The sequence below is a fragment of the Hyla sarda genome, chromosome 8, assembly GCF_029499605.1.
Source record: "Hyla sarda isolate aHylSar1 chromosome 8, aHylSar1.hap1, whole genome shotgun sequence".
Taxonomy (NCBI): Eukaryota; Metazoa; Chordata; class Amphibia; order Anura; family Hylidae; genus Hyla; species Hyla sarda.
This window is the reverse complement of record NC_079196.1, coordinates 216,829,635-216,849,294: the sequence shown is the minus strand read 5'-3', so window position 1 is coordinate 216,849,294 and position 19,660 is coordinate 216,829,635. Positions and strand designations below refer to the sequence as shown.

Here is a 19,660-nt window from a genome sequence, read left to right as displayed (position 1 = left end):
GGTGACAACGTCACCGAGGAAGAGCGCTTGCACTCGAAACATGTCTGACTGACGCTTTATTGAAGATACATCACACCATAAAATCGACAGTCAGACATGTTTCGATTGCAAGCGCTCTTCCTCGGTGACGTTGTCACCGAGGAAGAGCGCTTGCGCTCGAAACATGTCTGACTGACTGTCGTTTTTATGGTGTGATGTATCTTCAATAAAGCGTCAGTCAGACATGTTTCGAGTGCAAGCGCTCGAAACATGTCTGACTGACTGTCGTTTTTATGGTGTGATGTATCTTCAATAAAGCGTCAGTCAGACATGTTTCGAGTGCAAGCGCTCTTCCTCGGTGACGTTGTCATCGAGGAAGAGCACTTGCGCTCGAAACATGTCTGACTGACTGTCGTTTTTATGGTGTGATGTATTTTCAATAAAGCGTCAGTCAGACATGTTTCGAGTGCAAGCGCTCTTCCTCGGTGACGTTGTCACCGAGGAAGAGCACTTGCGCTCGAAACATGTCTGACTGACTGTCGTTTTTATGGTGTGATGTATCTTCAATAAAGCGTCAGTCAGACATGTTTCGAGTGCAAGCGCTCTTCCTCGGTGACGTTGTCACCGAGGAAGAGCGCTTGCGCTTGAAACATGTCTGACTGACTGTCGTTTTTATGGTGTGATGTATCTTCAATAAAGCTTCTTGCAACGAAGCGCTGGACCCTCCGTACGTTCTTTCTCCAATATTGGATGCCTTGCCGGGCACCGGTCCGAGCACCGTACATCAGGGAAGGTGAGCTGGATCACTCACTTGTTTGTTGCAACGTCTAGAATTTACCTGCAGGGCCCACTCCTAACATACTTCTTCCACCAGCATGGAAGGAAGAGCCTTCAGAGACCTTCTGACTTGAGGATCCTCCCATCAAGAAGGACAAAGGATTGAAGGAGAGACAGAGGAAGACGAAAACACATAGGGCCATACGGGACCGATCCAGCATTCCGGTACTGGGAGGATTCGGAGTCTCTTGCTTGACTTCTACCTAAAATATCCAATGAACAGGGGACTGGTAAGATTTGTCCAGGGCAATGATAGTTCTACCCAAGGCACTGTACACAATTACATTACAATGTGCTAAAAAAACTACTGTATACCCAATATATATTCATAAAATACCCAACACCCTCCCCCCTTGTGTATTAGTACATATGGGAAAACAAAGGAGAAAGAGACCCTATTGCTCAATGTGTTCCAACTAGTGTGTCTCCAGCTGTTGCAAAACTACAACTACAAGCATGCTGGAAGTTGTAGTTTTGCAACAGCTGGAGGCACACTGGTTGGGAAACATACCCAATATACACCCAAAAAATACCCAACACCCTTCCCCCTTGTCTATTAGTATGTATGGGAAAACAAAGGAGAAAGAGACACTAATGCTCAATGAGAGACAAAGGCTGTCCGGGCATGCTGGAAGTTGTAGTCTTGCAACAGCTGGAGGCACATTGGTTAGGAAACATACCCAATTTACACCCAAAAAATACCCAACACCCTCCCCCCTTGTCTATTAGTATTTATGGGAAAACAAAGAAGAAAGAGACACTATTGCTCAATGTGAGCCAAAGACTGTCCAGGCATGCTGGAAGTTGTAGTTTTGCAACAGCTGGAGGCATACTGGTTGGGAAACATACCCAATTTACACACAAAAAAATACCCAACACCCTCCCCCTTGTCTAATAGTATGCATGGGAAAACAAAGGAGAAAAAGACCCTATTGCTCAATGTGAGCCAAAGACTGTCCGGGCATGCTGAAAGTTGTAGTTTTGCAACAGCTGGAGGCACATTGGTTGGGAAACATACCCAATATACACCCAAAAAATACCCAACACCCTCCCCCCTTGTCTACTAGTATGTATGGGAAAATAAAGGAGAAAGAGACCCTTTTGCTCAATGTGAGCCAAAGGCTGTCAGGCCATGCTGAAAGTTGTAGTTTTGCAACAGCTGGAGGCATACTGGTTGGGAAACATACCCAATATACACCCAAAAAATGCCCAACACCCTCCACCTTTGTGTATTAGTACATACGGGAAAACAAAGGAGAAAGAGACCCTATTTCTCAATGTGTCAAACAAGTGTGCATCCAGCTGTTGCAAAACTACAACTTCCAGTTTTGCAACAGCTGGAGGCACACTGTTTGGGAAACACTGAGTTAGACAATATGAGTGTAATATGGGCATCACCTTGGCTTCATCACTGAAGGGACTGTCCGGCTCCGAATCACTGTTACACTGAGATAGGGGGCTACCAGTGTTTGATGGGGACCCGACGTCAGACGGGGGTGGGGTTAGGACATCCATCATTTCCGCTTTCAAGCCATCCATACTGACCCCAGTGCCGGCAACGATATCTTTCAAAGTATCTGCAATGGAATACGGAAGGCGTTACTAAAAACACAATGAACTTAAAGCATAACTGATGCTGCTTAGGCTATGTTCACACGGCAGAATTACTGCATGAAAATTCTGCACGAACTTATAGCCAATACACTTCAATTCCGCTGTCCCATTCACACAGCAGAATTTCTGCTGCAGATTTTCTGCTGTAGGAATTCCATTCAAGCGAATGGATAATTAATTTCTGCGGAATTTACTGCAGAATTTCCAGCGCAGAAATTCTGCCGTGTGAGCATAGCCCTAGAGAAGGGGGCTCTCACAGCATGCAGTCTCGCAGACACAGAGTGAACCTGCAGCTGCATCCCCTTCCTGAGATTTTTTTGGTAGGGCTAGAAGGCTTGTGAACACACCAGTTCAGTAGTTTATATATGACTTAAAGGGGTGGTCCAACATTTAAAGACGTATCCCCTTTCCACAGGATTGCGAGGGGGGGTGGACCCTGAACGGGGCCCTGAAACTACCCTCTGCATGGAGCCTGGGTCAGCATGCGCTCCATGTATTCTTTATGGCAGTGCCAGTGATACATGAGTACAGTCCTCCTGTATCTCTGGCGCCCCCATAGACAATGTATGGAGCTTGTGCCGATCCTGCACTCCATACAGTTGGGAGATTTGACGCCCTGTTTTGGTGATCACAGGGTGTCCCAGAGGTCAGATGCCTTCCACGATCAGACACTTATCCCCTTTCCTGTGGATAGGGAATAGGTTTTTAAATGCTGGGGGTACCCCTTTAGGTACTGTATGAGCAATCAATGTCTGTCCAATAGACTTAAAATAAAAATAAAAACTCCAGGTATGGGCCAAAAAAAAGTTTCCCTTACTGTTTTTCTGAGCCGCCATCTTCAGCATGATGTTCTCCTGTTTCAGCTTGACGTTGCTTTGCTGCAGATAGCGAATGTAGTCGATGGTCTTCTTCAAAATGGCTGACTTATTCAGCTGCAAACCGTAAAAAAGCAGAACTGAGATCTACACCCCGCAAATAATCACCAGGTACTGCTCCTACAGTCCATCACAGCCAATCGGACTCTGGATGTTATGCAGGAAAGTAAAGCAGAGCTCTTCTTGGTTGCCACAGGTGTCCTCATTTATTTACCCAAATTCCTTAAAGAGACTCTGACACCCTGTCCTCCCGCACTAAACTCGAGTGCGGGTCAACAGCTTTATAAAGAGGGGTCACTTACTTCAATCCGTTCAGTATATGTAGAGTTATGGCACTGCAAACTTCATCTGGATTGCGCTCCATCGCACAATGCAGGCAGGGAGCCAGCTTACCCAGCTCCTCTGCCTCATCCAAATTTCCCCTTCGGCCCAGCCCCCTTCATTATTATGCTAATACATGCCGCGAGTGAGGGCTCTGCTCTCTGTGCGCTCACCTGAGACCTTCATTAGCATATTAATGACGAGGATGGGCTCCACTGGGGAATATGGACGAGGATGAGGCAGGGGAGCTGGATGAGCTGGCTCCCTGCCTGCTTTGCGAACTAGTGCGCAATCCAGATGAAGTTTATGGTGGCAGAACTCTACATATACTGAGCGGATTTAAGTATGTGTTCGCTCTTTGTAAAGCTGTTCGCCCGCACTCTAACCCAGTATATTAGGTTTATTGCCGGTGAACAGGGTGTCAGATTCTCTTTTAAAATTGTCCTTTTTTGGGTCTGTCACGTACCTTGGCCTCCGTTCCCACCACAAGATCTTTGAGTTCGATAATTTTGTCGTTAATAGAGGACCTGTAACGCTTTTCTATGGCATTGTGCGCGGTACGTTTCTCCCCCTTGCTGTTTAGCATGGCCATCTTGCCGTTGGCATTTAGACGGTTAATTGGCAGCTTGTCGGGATCCATCATCACCGGCACGGTGGTCAAAATGGTCCCAGCACTCACCAGGGTCTAAAAGCAAAAACATTCAGGGAACCAATGAGTAAATACAAACTTCAGTTCAATAAAAAGGCTCTATAGGACAGTGGGCTCCAAACTGTTGATCTCCAGCTGTTGAAAAACTACAACTCCCAGCATGCCCGGACAGCCAACGGCTGTCCGGGCATGCTGAGAGTTGTAGTTTTGCAACAGCCGAGTGTCCACAGTTTGGAGCCCACTGTCCTATAGAGCCTTTTTATTGATAATCAGTGAAAGCACTGGAGACGGGTGTTCAGCTTCCTGCACCCCTGTGTTTGTCCTAGTTGTGGTGTTCAGCTTCCTGTGAATATGATACAGAACCAGCCACAGCTTAAATTTTTTAGGCTTTGGGTGCAGGACTGGACGGGGAGGGGGGGCGGCTCTGAAGTATTTGCCATTGCATGCAAAATACATATTAAATAAACTTTAAGTACAGCTCTTAATTACTCTCTCGCTGTCCGTAAGAGCAGGCAAGACGTCATAAAGTTATACAGGCACTTATACAGGGCTTGAGGCACTTGTCTTATTGCTTAAGATACCCCGATGGAAAAAAAAAAATTTTTTAAATCAACTGGTGCCAGAAAGTTAAACAGATTTGTAAAAAACTTCTATTAAAAAATCATAATCCTTCCAGTACTTATTAGCTGCTGAATACTACAGAAGAAATTCTTTTCTTTTTTTGGAATCACAAGCACAGTTCTCTCTGCTGACATCTCTGTCCATTTTAAGAACTGTCCAGAGAAGGAGAAAATTCCCATAGCAAACATATGCTGCTCTGGACAGTTCCTAAAATAGACAGAGGTGTCAGCAGAGAGCACTGTGCTCATGATGTCAGCAGACAGCTCTGTGTTCCAAAAATAAAAGAATTTTCCTCTGTAGTTATCAGCAGCTAATAAGTACTGGAAGGATTAAGATTTTTTTAATAGAAGTAATTTGCAAATCTGTTTAACTTTCTGGCACCAGTTGATTTAAAAAAAAAAAAAAAAAAAAAAAAAAAAGGTTTTCCACCGGAGTACCCCTTTATGCAAAACTAAAATGTCAGTGTTGCCTGTAATGTTCTGTTAAAGGGGTACTCCAGTGGAATTTTTTATTTTTTTTTAAATCAACTGGTGCCAGAACGTTAAGCAGATTTGTAAATTACTTCTATTAAAAAAAAAAAAAAATCTTAATCCTTCCAGTACTTATTAGCTGCTGAATACTACAGAGGAAATTATTTTCTTTTTGGAACACAGTGCTCTCTGCTGACATCACAAGCACAGTGCTCTCTGCTGACACCTCTGTCCATTTTAGGAACTGACCAGAGCAGCATATGTTTTCTATGGGGATTTTCTCCTACTCTGGACAGTTCTTAAAATGGACAGAGATGTCAGCAGAGAGCACTGTGCTCGTGATTCAGCAGAGAGCTCTGTGTTCCAAAAAAGAAAAGAATTTCCTCTGTAGTATTCAGCAGCTAATAAGTACTGGAAGGATTAGGAATTTTTAATAGAAGTAATTTACAAATCTGTTTAACTTTCTGGCACCAGTTGATTAAAAAAAAAAGTTTTCCACCGGAGTACCCCTTTAACAGAGCATTACAGGCAACACTGACATTTTAGTTTTGCATAAAGTTTCCCTTCTGCCTCCAGAAGTGAATCTGCAGCTGCATCCCCCTCCTACCAATCTATCATTTAGTGCAGTTTATTGTTTGTAGGCAGGCAATGGGCTACTCCAGGTTGCTTGAAGGTGGCCTAGATGCCACCTTACCTTACAAGGTACATTACTACGTTCTGTGCATTTGGGTTTTATTACTTTCATGCCACTCACCGGCATCTGCAGCGGGGTGGTCTGTATGGTGGTGGTGGTCGGTGTGGTTTTGACTCCGGTCATCCCCATTGTGTCGGCCTTGACAGCGGTAAGCAGCAGAGATTCGGCTTTGATGAAATGAGGTTGGAGCAGAACCTGTCAAAAGAGGTCACCTCAGTAATAAAATCCAGACGACCCACCAGACAAAGCACCGGCGACACGGCGGACAAACTCACTTACCGGAACCTGCTGGATTTGTGAGGTACTGGTGGTGGTCAGGAACTGAGGGGATAAACTCTGGGTGTGGATGGTCAGGGGTTGCTGGATTTGGGGTGCAGAGTGAGTCTGCTGAGGTTTGGCGGCCATAGTCGGCGGGGTCTGGGCCTGGGTTACAACACTTTGAAGCGGCTGGCTTACAACGCTCTGCATGGGTTGAGCAGCAATGCTCTGCAGTGGCTGTCCTGAGATGTTCTGTAAAGGCGGACTAGTCGTACTTGGCTGCGGCGGGACACTTTGTACTGCTGCAAAATAAAGCTAATTTAGATAAAGTCACAGATTCTATAACCACATCCCTCACCCCACAATTACCTGTGTAGGTAGCCTGCTCGGCATATCCAGCCACCGGCTGGGTGCTATACTGAGGTTGCATGGGCGCCATCAGGTTCTTTCCGAATGCCATGCTCTGTTGGGGCACCGGCGCCAGCTGTAGTTTGCTCTGAGAGTGCGGAGCAGAGGGGCACGTCTGCATGGGCTCATCCTTGATCAGGTTCTGCATCCCCAGCTTCAGCTGCTGCGTGAGATTGTCCTGTGGCTGGGACCCGGTAGGTGGGCTTTGGAAGCTGGGTGTGGAATGGGGGAACATCTTCATAGGGGTTGAATTTGTAGGCACGGCCAGCAAACCCTCCAGGGAGCTGAGTGCTGCCCCTCCGGCAAGGTCCACATTGGGGGCAACATCCTGAGTGGGGGCACTGACCGGTCCGAAGGGGCCATCGAAAAACCCGTGGAAGTCATTGTCCTGATTGTGGATGAGCTGAAGCATATCTGGAGAGAGAAGATGCGCAACAATTATTCGTGTCCTGCTGGAGACCATTTTTTTGTAAAAGACTGTCGCCCACTAACCCTAATGGGACGATAGGGGGTTCTTAAAGGGGTATTCCCGTGTAAAACTTTTTTTTTTATTAATTTTTTTTTTTTTTTTAATCAACTGGTGCCAGATAGTTAAACAGATTTGTAAATCACTTCTATTAAAAAATCTTAATCCTTCCAGTACTTTTTAGGGGCTGTATACTAAAGAGAAATCCAAAAAAGAAATGCATTTCCTCTGATGCCATGACCACAGTGCTCTCTGCTGACCTCTGCTGTCCATTTTAGGAACTGTCCAGAGCAGGAGAAAATCCCCAAAAGGCCGAATTTACACAGCATTTTTCCTGGCGTAATTTTCCTGTTGTAAAATTGCGGGCCAAATTTTGCCAAAGGCTGTCCGGGCATGCTGGGAGTTGTAGTTTTGCAACAGCTGAAGAGCCACAACTTGGGGGGACACTGAGCTATAATATAGTCCTCTATGTAAGGTTGGTCCCGTGTATACAGGATACTAAATTCCACCATACAAGTATGCTGTAGGGTGGCTGGCCACGTTTTTTCGCATGCAGCAAAATTAGAGGGGCACCCCGGTGGAAAACTTTTTTTTTTTTAAATGAACTGGTGCCAGAAAGTTTAACAGATTTGTAAATTACTTCTATTTAAAAATCTTAATCCTTTCAGTACTTATTAGCAGCTGTAAGTTAGAGAGGAAATACTTTTCTTTTTGAGTTTCTTTTTTTGTCTTGTTCACAGTGCTCTCTGCTGACGCCTCTGTCTGTGTCAGGAACTGTCCAGAGCAGCCTAGGTTTGCTATGATGATTTTCTCCTGCTCTGAACAGTTCCTGATACGGACATCAGGTGTCAGCAGAGAGCACTGTGGACAAGGCAAAAAAGAAATTAAAAAAGAAAATAATTTCCTCTGTAGTCTATAGCTGCTAAAAAGTACTGGAAGGGTAAAGATTTTTTAATAGAAGTAATTTACAAATCTATTTAACTTTCTGGCACCAGTTGATTTAAAAAAAAAAAAAAAAAAAAAAAAAAAAAAGTTTTCCACTGGAGTACCCCTTTAAAAATTGAGTATGATTAAAAGGATCGAAACGCGCAATCCGATACGATTTGCATAGAGAGTAATGTAAAAAAGTTTGGGTACCCCTTTAAATGGAAAGTAACGAAAACAGTGAAAGAGATACAAAAACATGGTGTGAACATAGCCTAAAATTTACAATACTGGGGTCTTCTTTTAAGGGTTAAGGGGACCCAATTCTGGCTCCCGGGCCCTGATGCGACTGCTATCTCTGCATCCCTATAGCTAAACCCCAGGTCACGTATGTACAACAATACCACTAGAGATGAGCGAACTTACAGTAAATTCGATTCGTCACAAACTTCTCGGCTCAGCAGTTGATGGCTTTTCCTGCATAATGAGTTCAGCTTTCCTGTGCTCCGGTGGGCTGGAAAAGGTGGATACAGTCCTAGGAGAGAGTCTCCTAGGACTGTATCCACCTTTTCCAGCCCACGGGAGCACCGGAAAGCTGAACTAATTCATGCAGGAAAAGTCATGAACTGCCGAGCCGAGAAGTTCGTGACGAATCGAATTTACTGTAAGTTCGCTCATCTCTAAATACCACCATAATAAGAATACTAACTAATGGCTCTCCAGCTATTGAAAAACTACAACTCCCAGCATGCCCGGACAGCCGAAGGCTGTCCGGGCATGCTGGGAGTTGTAGTTTTGCAACAGCCGAAGAGCCACAACTGACCTATAATACAGTGCACTAATACTAAGGTTGTTCTAGTGTATACTAAATTCCAACAAACAAAGTAATAATAAAATCAATTATTTATTTATTTGGATTTATTTTATTTCATTTTTTAGTAAATTATTTAGCAAATTTGGTAAAAATGATTTAATATTTATTTATTTGTATTTATTTTATTTTTTAGTAAATTATTTAGCAAATTTGGTAAAAATGATTTAATATTTATTTATTTTATTTATTTATTTATTTTTTATTTCGAAATTTTTTTTTATTATTATTATTATTATTATTATAATTTTTTTCGATTTTCTTTAACCTCAGAACTAAGTTACGGGTACAAGAAAAAGCCCCCCCAAAAAAAAAAAAAACGAAAAAAGGACTTTTGAGATGGTTGTGTACCTTCAAAAGTGCACTCCATGGGCACGCACGAAGGGACGAAGAGCCAGGCTCCCCAAATTCCCAGAGACGCCTCACTAAATGCTGCTGCTGCAGTTCTACCACCTATTAAGTCTATGGGTCCTGGGCTATATCTGTCTATTGCTGTTTCTATTTTCCCACACCCTCCTCTTCCTCCTCCTCCTCCTCCTCGTTTTGCGGCTCCTCCTGCTGTGGATGGAGTTATGGGGGGGGGGGGGGGGGGGGAAAGGAGAATGAATCAGAGCCGGGAGATGAGGTGACTATGTTGGGCCAATCAGGGATAGCTATAAGAAGCAGCCCAGCCTGGTCATAGACTGAGGAGGAACCAGCCTCGTCTCTGGAGGTTACTAGCGTTCACAGGAGCTTCCACCTCCTTTAGGGTTATTATAGGACTTTCACAGGCGGCCCGCGCTGTGTACATTACTACAAGTCAACCTACAGACAAGTATGGTGCAAGAATAGGCCACGAGGGTGTGCACTGTCACTGATACTACACGATGGCAGCACGCCGCGCTATTCTTACGATACTGCATACATAATCTATAAGTAAAAAGAAGCCTTACGTGCTCGTAACCCGTAGTAATTTCCAGCAACAGAAGGATGTATATTTATTGCATCAAAATTCCATACAGACGGGTTTCGGGTCCCCCAGACCCTTCTTCATGGCATGAGTGTAAGTTTGTGCCTACAATGTGTCACAAATAATCAAAAAAGCCCAACAAATTGGCAACACCAAACCCCAGTCACCTAGTCACCTATACTTATAATCCTCCTCTTATAGAATTTTGGGTGTTTAAAAACATCACTTTTATTAATACTTATTAAAAGGTCCAAAAAAAGTGTATTAAAATTGCCAGCACAGTTCCTATAGTATCAATTCAACACTCCTATAAGGAGTAGTAATAGTGTATCAACGTCTGCAGTACGTCTTATTTGGGGACTGTATGCTGTTATTGAAACCACAACTGCTATGTCTCCCCTACATGTTTCGTGGTACCAACCACGTCCTCAGGGGCTATGAGACGTTACTAATATACTAACATGAGACAGGGTATGTCTCATAGCCCCTGAGGACGTGGTTGGTACCACGAAACATGTAGGGGAGACATAGCAGTTGTGGTTTTAATAACAGCATACAGTCCCCAAATAAGACGTACTGCAGACGTTGATAGGCTATTACTACTCCTTATAGGAGAGTTGAATTGATAAAATTGCCTGCAAAGTTCCTATAGTACCAATTCAACTCTCCTATAAGGAGTAGTAATAGTGTATCAACGTCTGCAGTACGTCTTATTTGGGGACTGTATGTTGTTATTAAAACCACAACTGCTATGTCTCCCCGACGTGTTTTGTGGTACCAACCACGTCCTCAGGGGCTATGAGACATTACTAACATACTAACATGAGACAATCAACTGGCTCCAGAAAGTTAAAGAGATTTGTAAATTACTTCTATTAAAACATCGTAATCCTTTCAGTACTTATGAGCTTCTGAAGTTAAGGTTGTTCTTTTCTGTCTAAGTGCTCTCTGATGACACGTGTCTCGGGAACCGCCCAGTTTAGAAGAGGTTTGCTATGGGGATTTGCTTCTAAACTGGGCGGATCCTGAGACAGGTGTCATCAGAGAGCACTTAGACAGAAAAGAACAACCTTAACTTCAGAAGCTCATAAGTACTGAAAGGATTAAGATTTTTTAATAGAAGTAATTTACAAATCTGTTTAACTTTCTGGAGCCGGTTGATATATATATAAAAAAAAGTTTTTTCCTAGATAACCCCTTTAATACACCCAAAATTCTATAAGAGGGGGATTATAAGTACATAGGGGTTTTATACCCCGTCACCTAGGTGACTGGGGTTTGGTGTTGCAAACAATGTGTCACAAAGCACCTGCCGAAAAATTCTGCATCGGATTCTTCCCCTGCCGCCTGATTGATATTTTTCGAGAATTTTGCGGCGTTTTTGGCAAAGATTGGTGGGAACTCACTCATCTCCTGCAAATGTATGTCCCTCAGGGTACGTTCACACTATGTTATAGCTCTTCATTTCATGTCGATGTTTTATAGGGAAAAAAACAGATACGGCAGAATTTCTGCGGAATGTCTGAACGGAAAAATTTCCGGCAAGCAGCGGGTACTGGCAGAAGACTGCTCGGGAAATGCGCCGTCTCAATAGAGGGTAATGCATTTCCGAAAAACGAATTGATGTCAATAAATGTCAATTCTTTCTGCGGAGGCCAGAATCTGGATTTCTGGGGCAATTCCGTCGTGTGCACTATACAGCAGACTCCCATTGAAAACAATTCAGCTCGGAAATTCCACCGTGTGAACGTGGCCTAAGGGATGCTAAAAACGGATGCTGCTGTATGCCATACAGCAGTGGTCTCCAACCTGCGGACCTCCAGATGTTGCAAAACTACAACTCCCAGCATGCCCGGACATCCAAACACTTGTCTGCCTCTTCCAGAGGATCCACACTGATCATGAAAGGTTTCCCTTTTGCAAAACTTCAACTCCCAGCATGCCCGGACAGCCGTTGGCTGTCCGGGCATGCTGGGAGTTGTAGTTTTGCAACATCTGGAGGTCCGCAGGTTGGAGACCACTGCCATACAGCATCATAAACACCACAAACTCTTTGGCCAAGTTCACACTGCATATGTGCGTCCCATTGTTTTCAATGAGAATTCGCATTATAGTTCACACCGTGGATCGCGTGAAGTACGTTTTTTTTCTTTCCTCCACACCAGAATAAGTGACATGTGACTTATTCGCCATATATTGCACAGCAGACGTGCGGAAACGGATTAACCCTAATCAACGCAGCTATTCCGCATCCGAAACCACCTCAAAATAAAAGGGTTAAAAGTGTGCAAATACTTGGTGGTATATTTTTTGCCCTGTCTGTATATAGAACATCCAATATTTGGAGAAGCAGAGGTCAGTGTCCACTATACTGACCTCTGTGGAGCAGACATTGCCCTGGTATTTGTTTTCCGCCGTTTTTAGCTGCGCTAATATTTATTTTGACAGTGTCGCGTGGAGGTTTTGTGGGGCGAGCCCACTCTGAATAAAGTCGCTCATGAAGTTGGGGAATGAGGCAAAAGCTGGGCGGACATATTGGTTGTCATTCAGCTTCCATGTGAACGGCAAGTAAGAGCCAGGGATGTATTAATGCACAGCCAACCAATCTGCCATATTGTAATAGTTGCCATATGGGCAGACACCCAGCTTTCCTACCATATTGTAATAGTGGCCATATGAGTAGACACTCCACTTTCCCACCATATTGTAATAGTGGCCATATGAGTAGATACTCCACTTTCCCACCATATTGTAATAGTGGCCATATAAGCAGACACACAGCTTTCCCACCATATTGTAATAATGGCCATATAAGCAGACACACAGCTTTCCCACCATATTGTAATAGTGGCCATAAGGGAAGACACCCAGCTCTTCCACCATATTGTAATAGTGGCCATATAAGCAGACACACAGCTTTTCCACCATATTGTAATAGTGGCCATATAAGCAGACACCCAGCTTTCCCACCATATTATAATAGTGGCCATATGAGTAGATACTCCGCTATCGCACCATATTGTAATAGTGGCCATATGGGCAGACACCCAGCTTTCCCACCATATTGTAATAGTGGCCATATAAGCAGACACACAGCTTTCCCACCATATTGTAATAGTGGCCATATAAGCAGACACACAGCTTTCCCACCATATTGTAATAGTGGCCATATGAGTAGATACTCCGCTTTCCCACCATATTGTAATAGTGGCCATATAAGCAGACACACAGCTTTCCCACCATATTGTAATAGTGGCCATATAAGCAGACACACAGCTTTCCCACCATATTGTAATAGTGGCCATATGAGTAGATACTCCGCTTTCCCACAATATTGGAATAATGGCCATATAAGCAGACACACAGCTTTCCCACCATATTGTAATAGTGGCCATAAGGGAAGACACCCAGCTTTCCCACCATATTGTAATAATGGCCATATAAGCAGATACACAGCTTTCTCACCATATTGTAATAGTGGCCATATAGGCAGACACCAAGCTTTCCCACCATATTGTAATGGTGTCCATATGGGCAGACACCCAGCTTTCCCTCCATATTGTAATAGTGGCCATAAGGGCAGAAACCCAGCTTTCCCACCATATTGTAACAATGGCCATATAAGCAGACATACAGCTTTCCCACATATTGTAATAGTGGCCATATGGGCAGACACCCAGCTTTCCCACCATATTGTAAAGAACGCTACCCAGCTTTCCTATAATTTTTCATCCCACTAATTTGTATTGTAATGACATCTGCTCCTCAACATAAAGACAGCAGTCATTGGAGTTCTGGGGGCAGATTAAGCATTGGGGTCAGAAGCATTAGGCTAGTGGGGGGGGGGGGGGGAGAGGGCAATTGTCTCACTATACCTTGGCACAAATATGGCACCTATTCGGGCGCAGTGTGTGTTATTTTGATGCCCAGGAAGGGCCGGGCCTTTCTAGATAAGCCATGTTTACAATGCCAGAGCTGGGACTGTTCTAGTCAGGGGGCAGGAAACCTGGCTCGGCAAAGCCTTTGTGATGGGCACCTGAGATAAACATGGGGCATTGTGTGGTCTGCTGAATCGGCACATACCGGTCCTACCGGGCCATGATAGACCGAAAAAACCTAAAGAGCATTTGTCTCTACAGCTCATCTTTGAATATGGTCCTCAGAGTTTGGTTGACTTGTTGGCCATATTGTTTGTCATCCCACCAAACAAAGGTGTAAAGAATAGTTTGAAAAGACGACTACCCCCAGCCCCCAAAAAAATTAACCCTTAGTTCTCAATCTAATAGTTCCAACACACTATAAAAATACTGTACAACATGTTCTTCCCCCAACAAGTATCAAGCGCTCCATTGTGCTCATCAAGCCACGTGGTGCGTCCTACAGATCTACGCAAAAATGCGTTAATAGTTCCATGCCCGTCACCCAAAATAACAACTCTGCAATGCCCAAATCACTTTTTGCGCTAAATAAATTCAACCGCCGATCATGCCATGCCGTATAATTTAGGGTGCCCCATAATTATATGATAACCCTGACCTGAATAACAGCAGATGAAGAATCCCAACATCTACTACTTGATATTCGAGAAAGCTTATATTGTGCAATTTCGCCTTCTCCGGTTAACCCCTTTAGAGCCTATACAAAAGTGTCGGAACGGGCGGCGTTGCTAGACAACCAACAACACATTATGTACGTGACAAACTTGCGACAACATATATGTTTGACAAATTAATGTGGGGTGTCATGGCAGATCTCTATTTGCCCCCTCTTCAAAAAAGAAAAAAAAAATCATATATATATATATATATTTATATATATATACTGTATATATAATGCATCTGCCCCATTGGTGAACCTCCCATACTATACCAAAGCCTGGAATGACCTTGAGGGCCAAAGAGACCAGACCGGGAGTACATTTTTTTTTTAGCAACCCAAAATGCTCCGATGCCAGAATATCACTAGGTGCCCAACCTGAAATTCCACTTTGCGCCAAATTTGGCGCATTTTGGGTAATAGAGAAAAAAGGAGTGTAAAAAATGTAAAATTTCTTGTTTCTGTGCTCCCTGAATACTATGAAGAAATATTAATCATAAATGATATTATAGGAACGACTACGACCCCTGCCATGCTGTGGCCCAGGGACAGCGTGCATGGAATCGCTAACAAACAGCTCAGCAGTAGAACATTGACCGACAATAACCCTACGTGACGTTGTATACGGGGGAGGAGCCTTAGCCAGCAGCCTTAGGAAGCTTTTAGGATTCCACATAGACAAGACGCACATGGAGAACCATAGCAGAGAACCAGAAATACAGCATTTACCCCAGAGACCTATAACCCTCTACGACAGTGGTCTTCAAACTGTAGGACCTCCAGATGTTGCAAAACTACAACTCCTAGCACGCCTGGACAGCCAACGGCTGTCCAGGCATGCTAGGAGTTGTAATTTTGCAACATCTGGAGGTCTACAGTTTGGAGATCATGGCTATAATATATCTCTGCTGAGATCATGGCTATAACATACCTCTGCCCCCCACACTGTAGACATGTAAGATGCCCATAGAGGTGCCCAGGCTTCTAGGGAGTTGAAGTTTTGCAACATCTGAAGGTCTACAGTTTGGAGATCATGGCTAAAATATATCTCTGCCGAGATCATGGCTATAACATACCTCTGCTCAGATCATGGCTATAACATATCTCTGCCCCCATACTTTAGACATGTAAGATGCCCATAGAGATGCCCAGGCTTCGGGGGAGTTGCAGTTTTGCAACATCTGGAGGTCTACAGTTTGGAGACCACTGTTCTACCAGAAACACCACCATGTATAACCCCATAGCTATACCGTTTTTGTAGAACCACAATCCTCACCATGGTCAATGTACTACAATTGAACACGTGCCCTGGTGGCTTTTACAGTTTTGCACCCCCCCACCACACCACCACCACCACCACTTACTATTAAAAAATACCTCAGGCTGCGACTTTTGCTACTCATCGCAAAGCTAGTAGCGAAACGCAGCAGCCCCCACACTCTCAACGTGTGCAATCTGCCCGATAACCGCATGCCACCAAAGTTGATACAAATTGGCACCGTTAGGCGGCATCTCCATTAAAGGCATACAAATTAACACGGTCAGGCGGCATCTCCTTAAAGGGCAAGAAAGGAAAGTCCTGTGTCCGAAATGGCATGAAACGCGTGAAAATGCAATAAAGAGACCACGACGTTCAATCCCACCCCAAAGGCTTTTTTTTGGCCACCACCTGCCCATCAAGCCAGGCACCCGGATTGGCATGGGTCACCTACCATCTATGTCGCTCAGCAAGGCGTTGTCTATGTCACTGCTCTCGTGCAGGGACAGAGAGGGGTCCAGGTGGTCCAGGGAACTCTCATCAAATGCAATGCTGTTCATTTTTGATACTTTATATTCCTCTTCTTGCTCTTCTTCCAGAAAAGGGTCCTCAGGATCTCCGTCCTGTGACAGGCATGGGCATTATTCCCATAAAAGTCTTTTGTAATTGACAGATCGCAGGTAGGGGGGTCCAATGTTAAAGCCCCCCCATATCTACAACAAGCACTGAGGAAGTTCAGGCAAACTGTAGCTGCTAGAAGCTGGCAGAGGCTGGAGGAGGCGCATAATGTGCAGGCTCTGCCCAGTACACCCCCTACACTGGGCCACCTCCCCCCATATCCTGGACCAGCCTCCTTCCTCCCATAATATCCCGGACCCCCCCTCTACCCCGCACTGCAAGCAGCAGGTTTAGCCGGTTTGTTAACCCTCACACTGCAAGGGACACATCGCATCATATGATACTATATAACACGTCCTATTATAAGATACTTTGTATCCTATTACGTTTTACAGGAAAATTCCTTTAATCCGGTATCATCCGATACTGCAGATACCAGATCATGATACATTCCGCATGGCGGAAAATAGAAAACGCACCGGTAATAGGAGGATTTTCTCAAGAATTGAGATGTCAGATTAAGATTGAGAGTCACTTTACTCTCTAGGTCAGTGGTCTCCTTCTAGATGTCCTGGCATGCTGGGAATTGTAGTTTTGCAACAGCTGGAGGTACGCAGTTCGAAGACCACTGCTATTGCGTAACTCTGCCGCCATAGAAGACTGTGGGCATGTAAGGGCTCGTTTACACAGCCGCCTGCTCCCGTCAAAAAATGCCCGTTATGCCACCCCGTTTGCTAATTTTGCAAACGGGTTGTAAAGGGCTGTAAACGGATCCCATCGATCTCAATGGGAATTTTTTTTTTTTACAGTCCTTTATCACCCGTTATGTTTCTAACCCGTTATTTTTTGACTGCCAAAAGACGTTCCTTCCCCATTTTTTTTGCCCATCAAACTGGGTGAAAAACGGGTCTTTTAAATGGAACATTGAAGTCTATGGGAAACGTGTTACAAACGGGTTGTAAAGGGCTGTAAACAAATCCCATCGATCTCAATTGGATTTTTTTTTACAGTCCTTTATCACCCGTTTGCACCCGTTATGTTTCTAACCCGTTATTTTTGATGGCCAAAAGACGTTTCCATGCACAATTTTTTTGCCCGTCAAAAATACCAGGTGAAAAACGGGTCTTTTAAATGTAACATTGAAGTCTATGGGAAACGGGTTACAAACGGGTTACCCTTTAATGTACCCATTTGAACCTGTTTGTACCCATTCATTTCAACCCGTTTTTCGCCTCTATTTTCTTCTGAGCATGCTCAGAAGAGGTGGCATGAACCAGGAATTAACGGATTAAAGGATTAACGGATTAAAACGGGTTTAAAACGGGTGCGAACGGATATAATTTCGGAGTTTTCAACCGTTAAAAAAAACGGGTTACTAAACCCGTTTGCAATCCGTTTGCACCCGTTGGTAACCCTTTTTTTTTTTCCATGTTCCGCTATTTTACTTGAACGGGTGAATATCGGGACGGGAACCAACGCACGTGTGAACCTAGCCTAAGATGCCCATAGAGGTGCCCAGACTTTGGGGGCAGTCTTTGCCTCCACTCTTCTTTATAGGAGGCAGTGACATTGTATATAGCAGCGGTCTCCAACCTGCGGACCTCCAGATGTTGCAAAACTTCAACTCCCAGCATGCCCGGACAGCCGTTGGCTGTCCGGGCATGCTGGGAGTTGTAGTTTTGCAACATCTGGAGGTCTGCAGGTTGGAGACCACCGGTATATAGCATCTTCTAACTCCGGCGATGCTGGGAGTTGTAGTTCCACAGTATGGATACCACTACTATAGTGTAAATGCCACCATAGAAGGCTGTAGACACGTAAGATGCCCATAGAGGTGCCCAGGCTTTGGGGGAGTTGTAGTCTTGCAACATCTGCAGGTCCGCAGGTTGGAGACCACTGCTATATAGCAGCTTCTAGCTCCAGCGATGCTGGGAGTTGTAGTTCCACAGTATGGATACCACTACTATAGTGTAAATGCCACCATAGAAGGCTGTAGACACGTAAGATGCCCATAGAGGTGCCCAGGCTTTGGGGGAGTTGTAGTCTTGCAACATCTGGAGGTTCACACAGTTGGGAGACCACTAGCCTATGTTTATGGACCATGCCACCACATCTTCTGCTTATGTTCAAGTGATCATTGACAATGATGACGTTGATGATGGCGATGTCATCACTGCCCCAGATGAGATACCACTGACAGTGATGATGTAATTGAAGACGTTGATGTCATCATCAACAAAAAATGTATCATCAACGTTGGCACTGGCCCCAGATTGGGCTGGGTTCACATCACGTTTTCACCATACTGTTTTCAATCCGTTTTTCTAAAGAAAACCGTATGGCAAAAAAAACGGATGGAACAGTATGGGAAAAAGTAAACCGTACGCGTTTTTAAACCGTATACTGTTTTTAAAAGTTCATACAGTTCCGTCCGTTTTTACTTTTTTTTTAAAAACATACGTTTTTGATCATTTTGTCCATTTTTAATGGGAGGGGTGTTGGGTGGGGACTTTAGGATGTAAATGTGCATGTGCAAAGTAAAAACCGTATACGGTTTCCCGTAAGGAACCGTATATATGTGCGTTTCCCATTGACGTCCATGTTAAAAAAAAACGTATGAGGTTGCAGTACGGTTTTTAAACCGGAGTCAAAACTGTGGTTGACCACGTTTTTGTCTCCGGTTTAAAAACCGTACTGCAACCGCATAAGTTTTTTTTTTTTAACATGGACGTCAATGGGAAACGCACATGTTTACGGTTCCATACGAGAAACCGTATATGGTTTTTACTTTGCACATGCGCATTTGCATCCTAAAGTCCCCACCAAACACCCCTCCCATTAAAAATGCACAAAATTATCAAAAACGGACGGAACTGTATGCACTTTTAAAAACAGTATACAGTTTAAAAATGCATATGGTTTACTTTTTCCCGTACAGTTCCATCCGTTTTTTTGCCATACGGTTTTCTTTAGAAAAATGAATTGAAAACAGTATGGGGAAAACGTGATGTGAACCCAGCCTTAGATACCATGGACCCAACCACGTGAAATTGAGACATTTTCTGGATTGTCAGAATAGACACTTTGTTGTCTACATCAGTGGTCCGTGTCACCTTATCTGCTAATCTTTACATGAAAATTGGCGATGATGATGATGGTGATGATGATGGTGATGATGCCCCATATGACTATACAGTGGTCCCTCAACATACGATGGAAATCCATTCCAAATGGACCATCGTATGCTGAAAC

The 19,660-nt window shown here is 44.2% G+C and overlaps 1 protein-coding gene across 4 annotated transcripts in view; it reads right to left on the bottom strand.

Annotated features, from left to right (window-relative positions):
• The window catches only part of SREBF1 (sterol regulatory element binding transcription factor 1), a 56,283-nt gene that overhangs the window by 31,152 nt on the left and 5,471 nt on the right, over positions 1–19,660 (bottom strand). The window contains exons 1-8 of one of the 4 annotated variants that reach the window (XM_056534100.1): positions 16,245–16,586; positions 6,688–7,140; positions 6,340–6,617; positions 6,121–6,255; positions 4,093–4,311; positions 3,248–3,362; positions 2,215–2,393; positions 818–1,019 (exon numbers count right to left, since the gene is read on the bottom strand). In XM_056534100.1, the coding sequence (XP_056390075.1) occupies positions 818–1,019; positions 2,215–2,393; positions 3,248–3,362; positions 4,093–4,311; positions 6,121–6,255; positions 6,340–6,617; positions 6,688–7,140; positions 16,245–16,350 (1,687 nt within the window). In that variant the 5' untranslated portion in view covers positions 16,351–16,586. Of the gene's footprint in view, positions 1–817; positions 1,020–2,214; positions 2,394–3,247; positions 3,363–4,092; positions 4,312–6,120; positions 6,256–6,339; positions 6,621–6,687; positions 7,141–9,338; positions 9,457–16,244; positions 16,587–19,660 lie in introns of those variants that run through there. The other 3 variants (XM_056534099.1, XM_056534101.1, XM_056534102.1) reach the window with 3 other exon arrangements.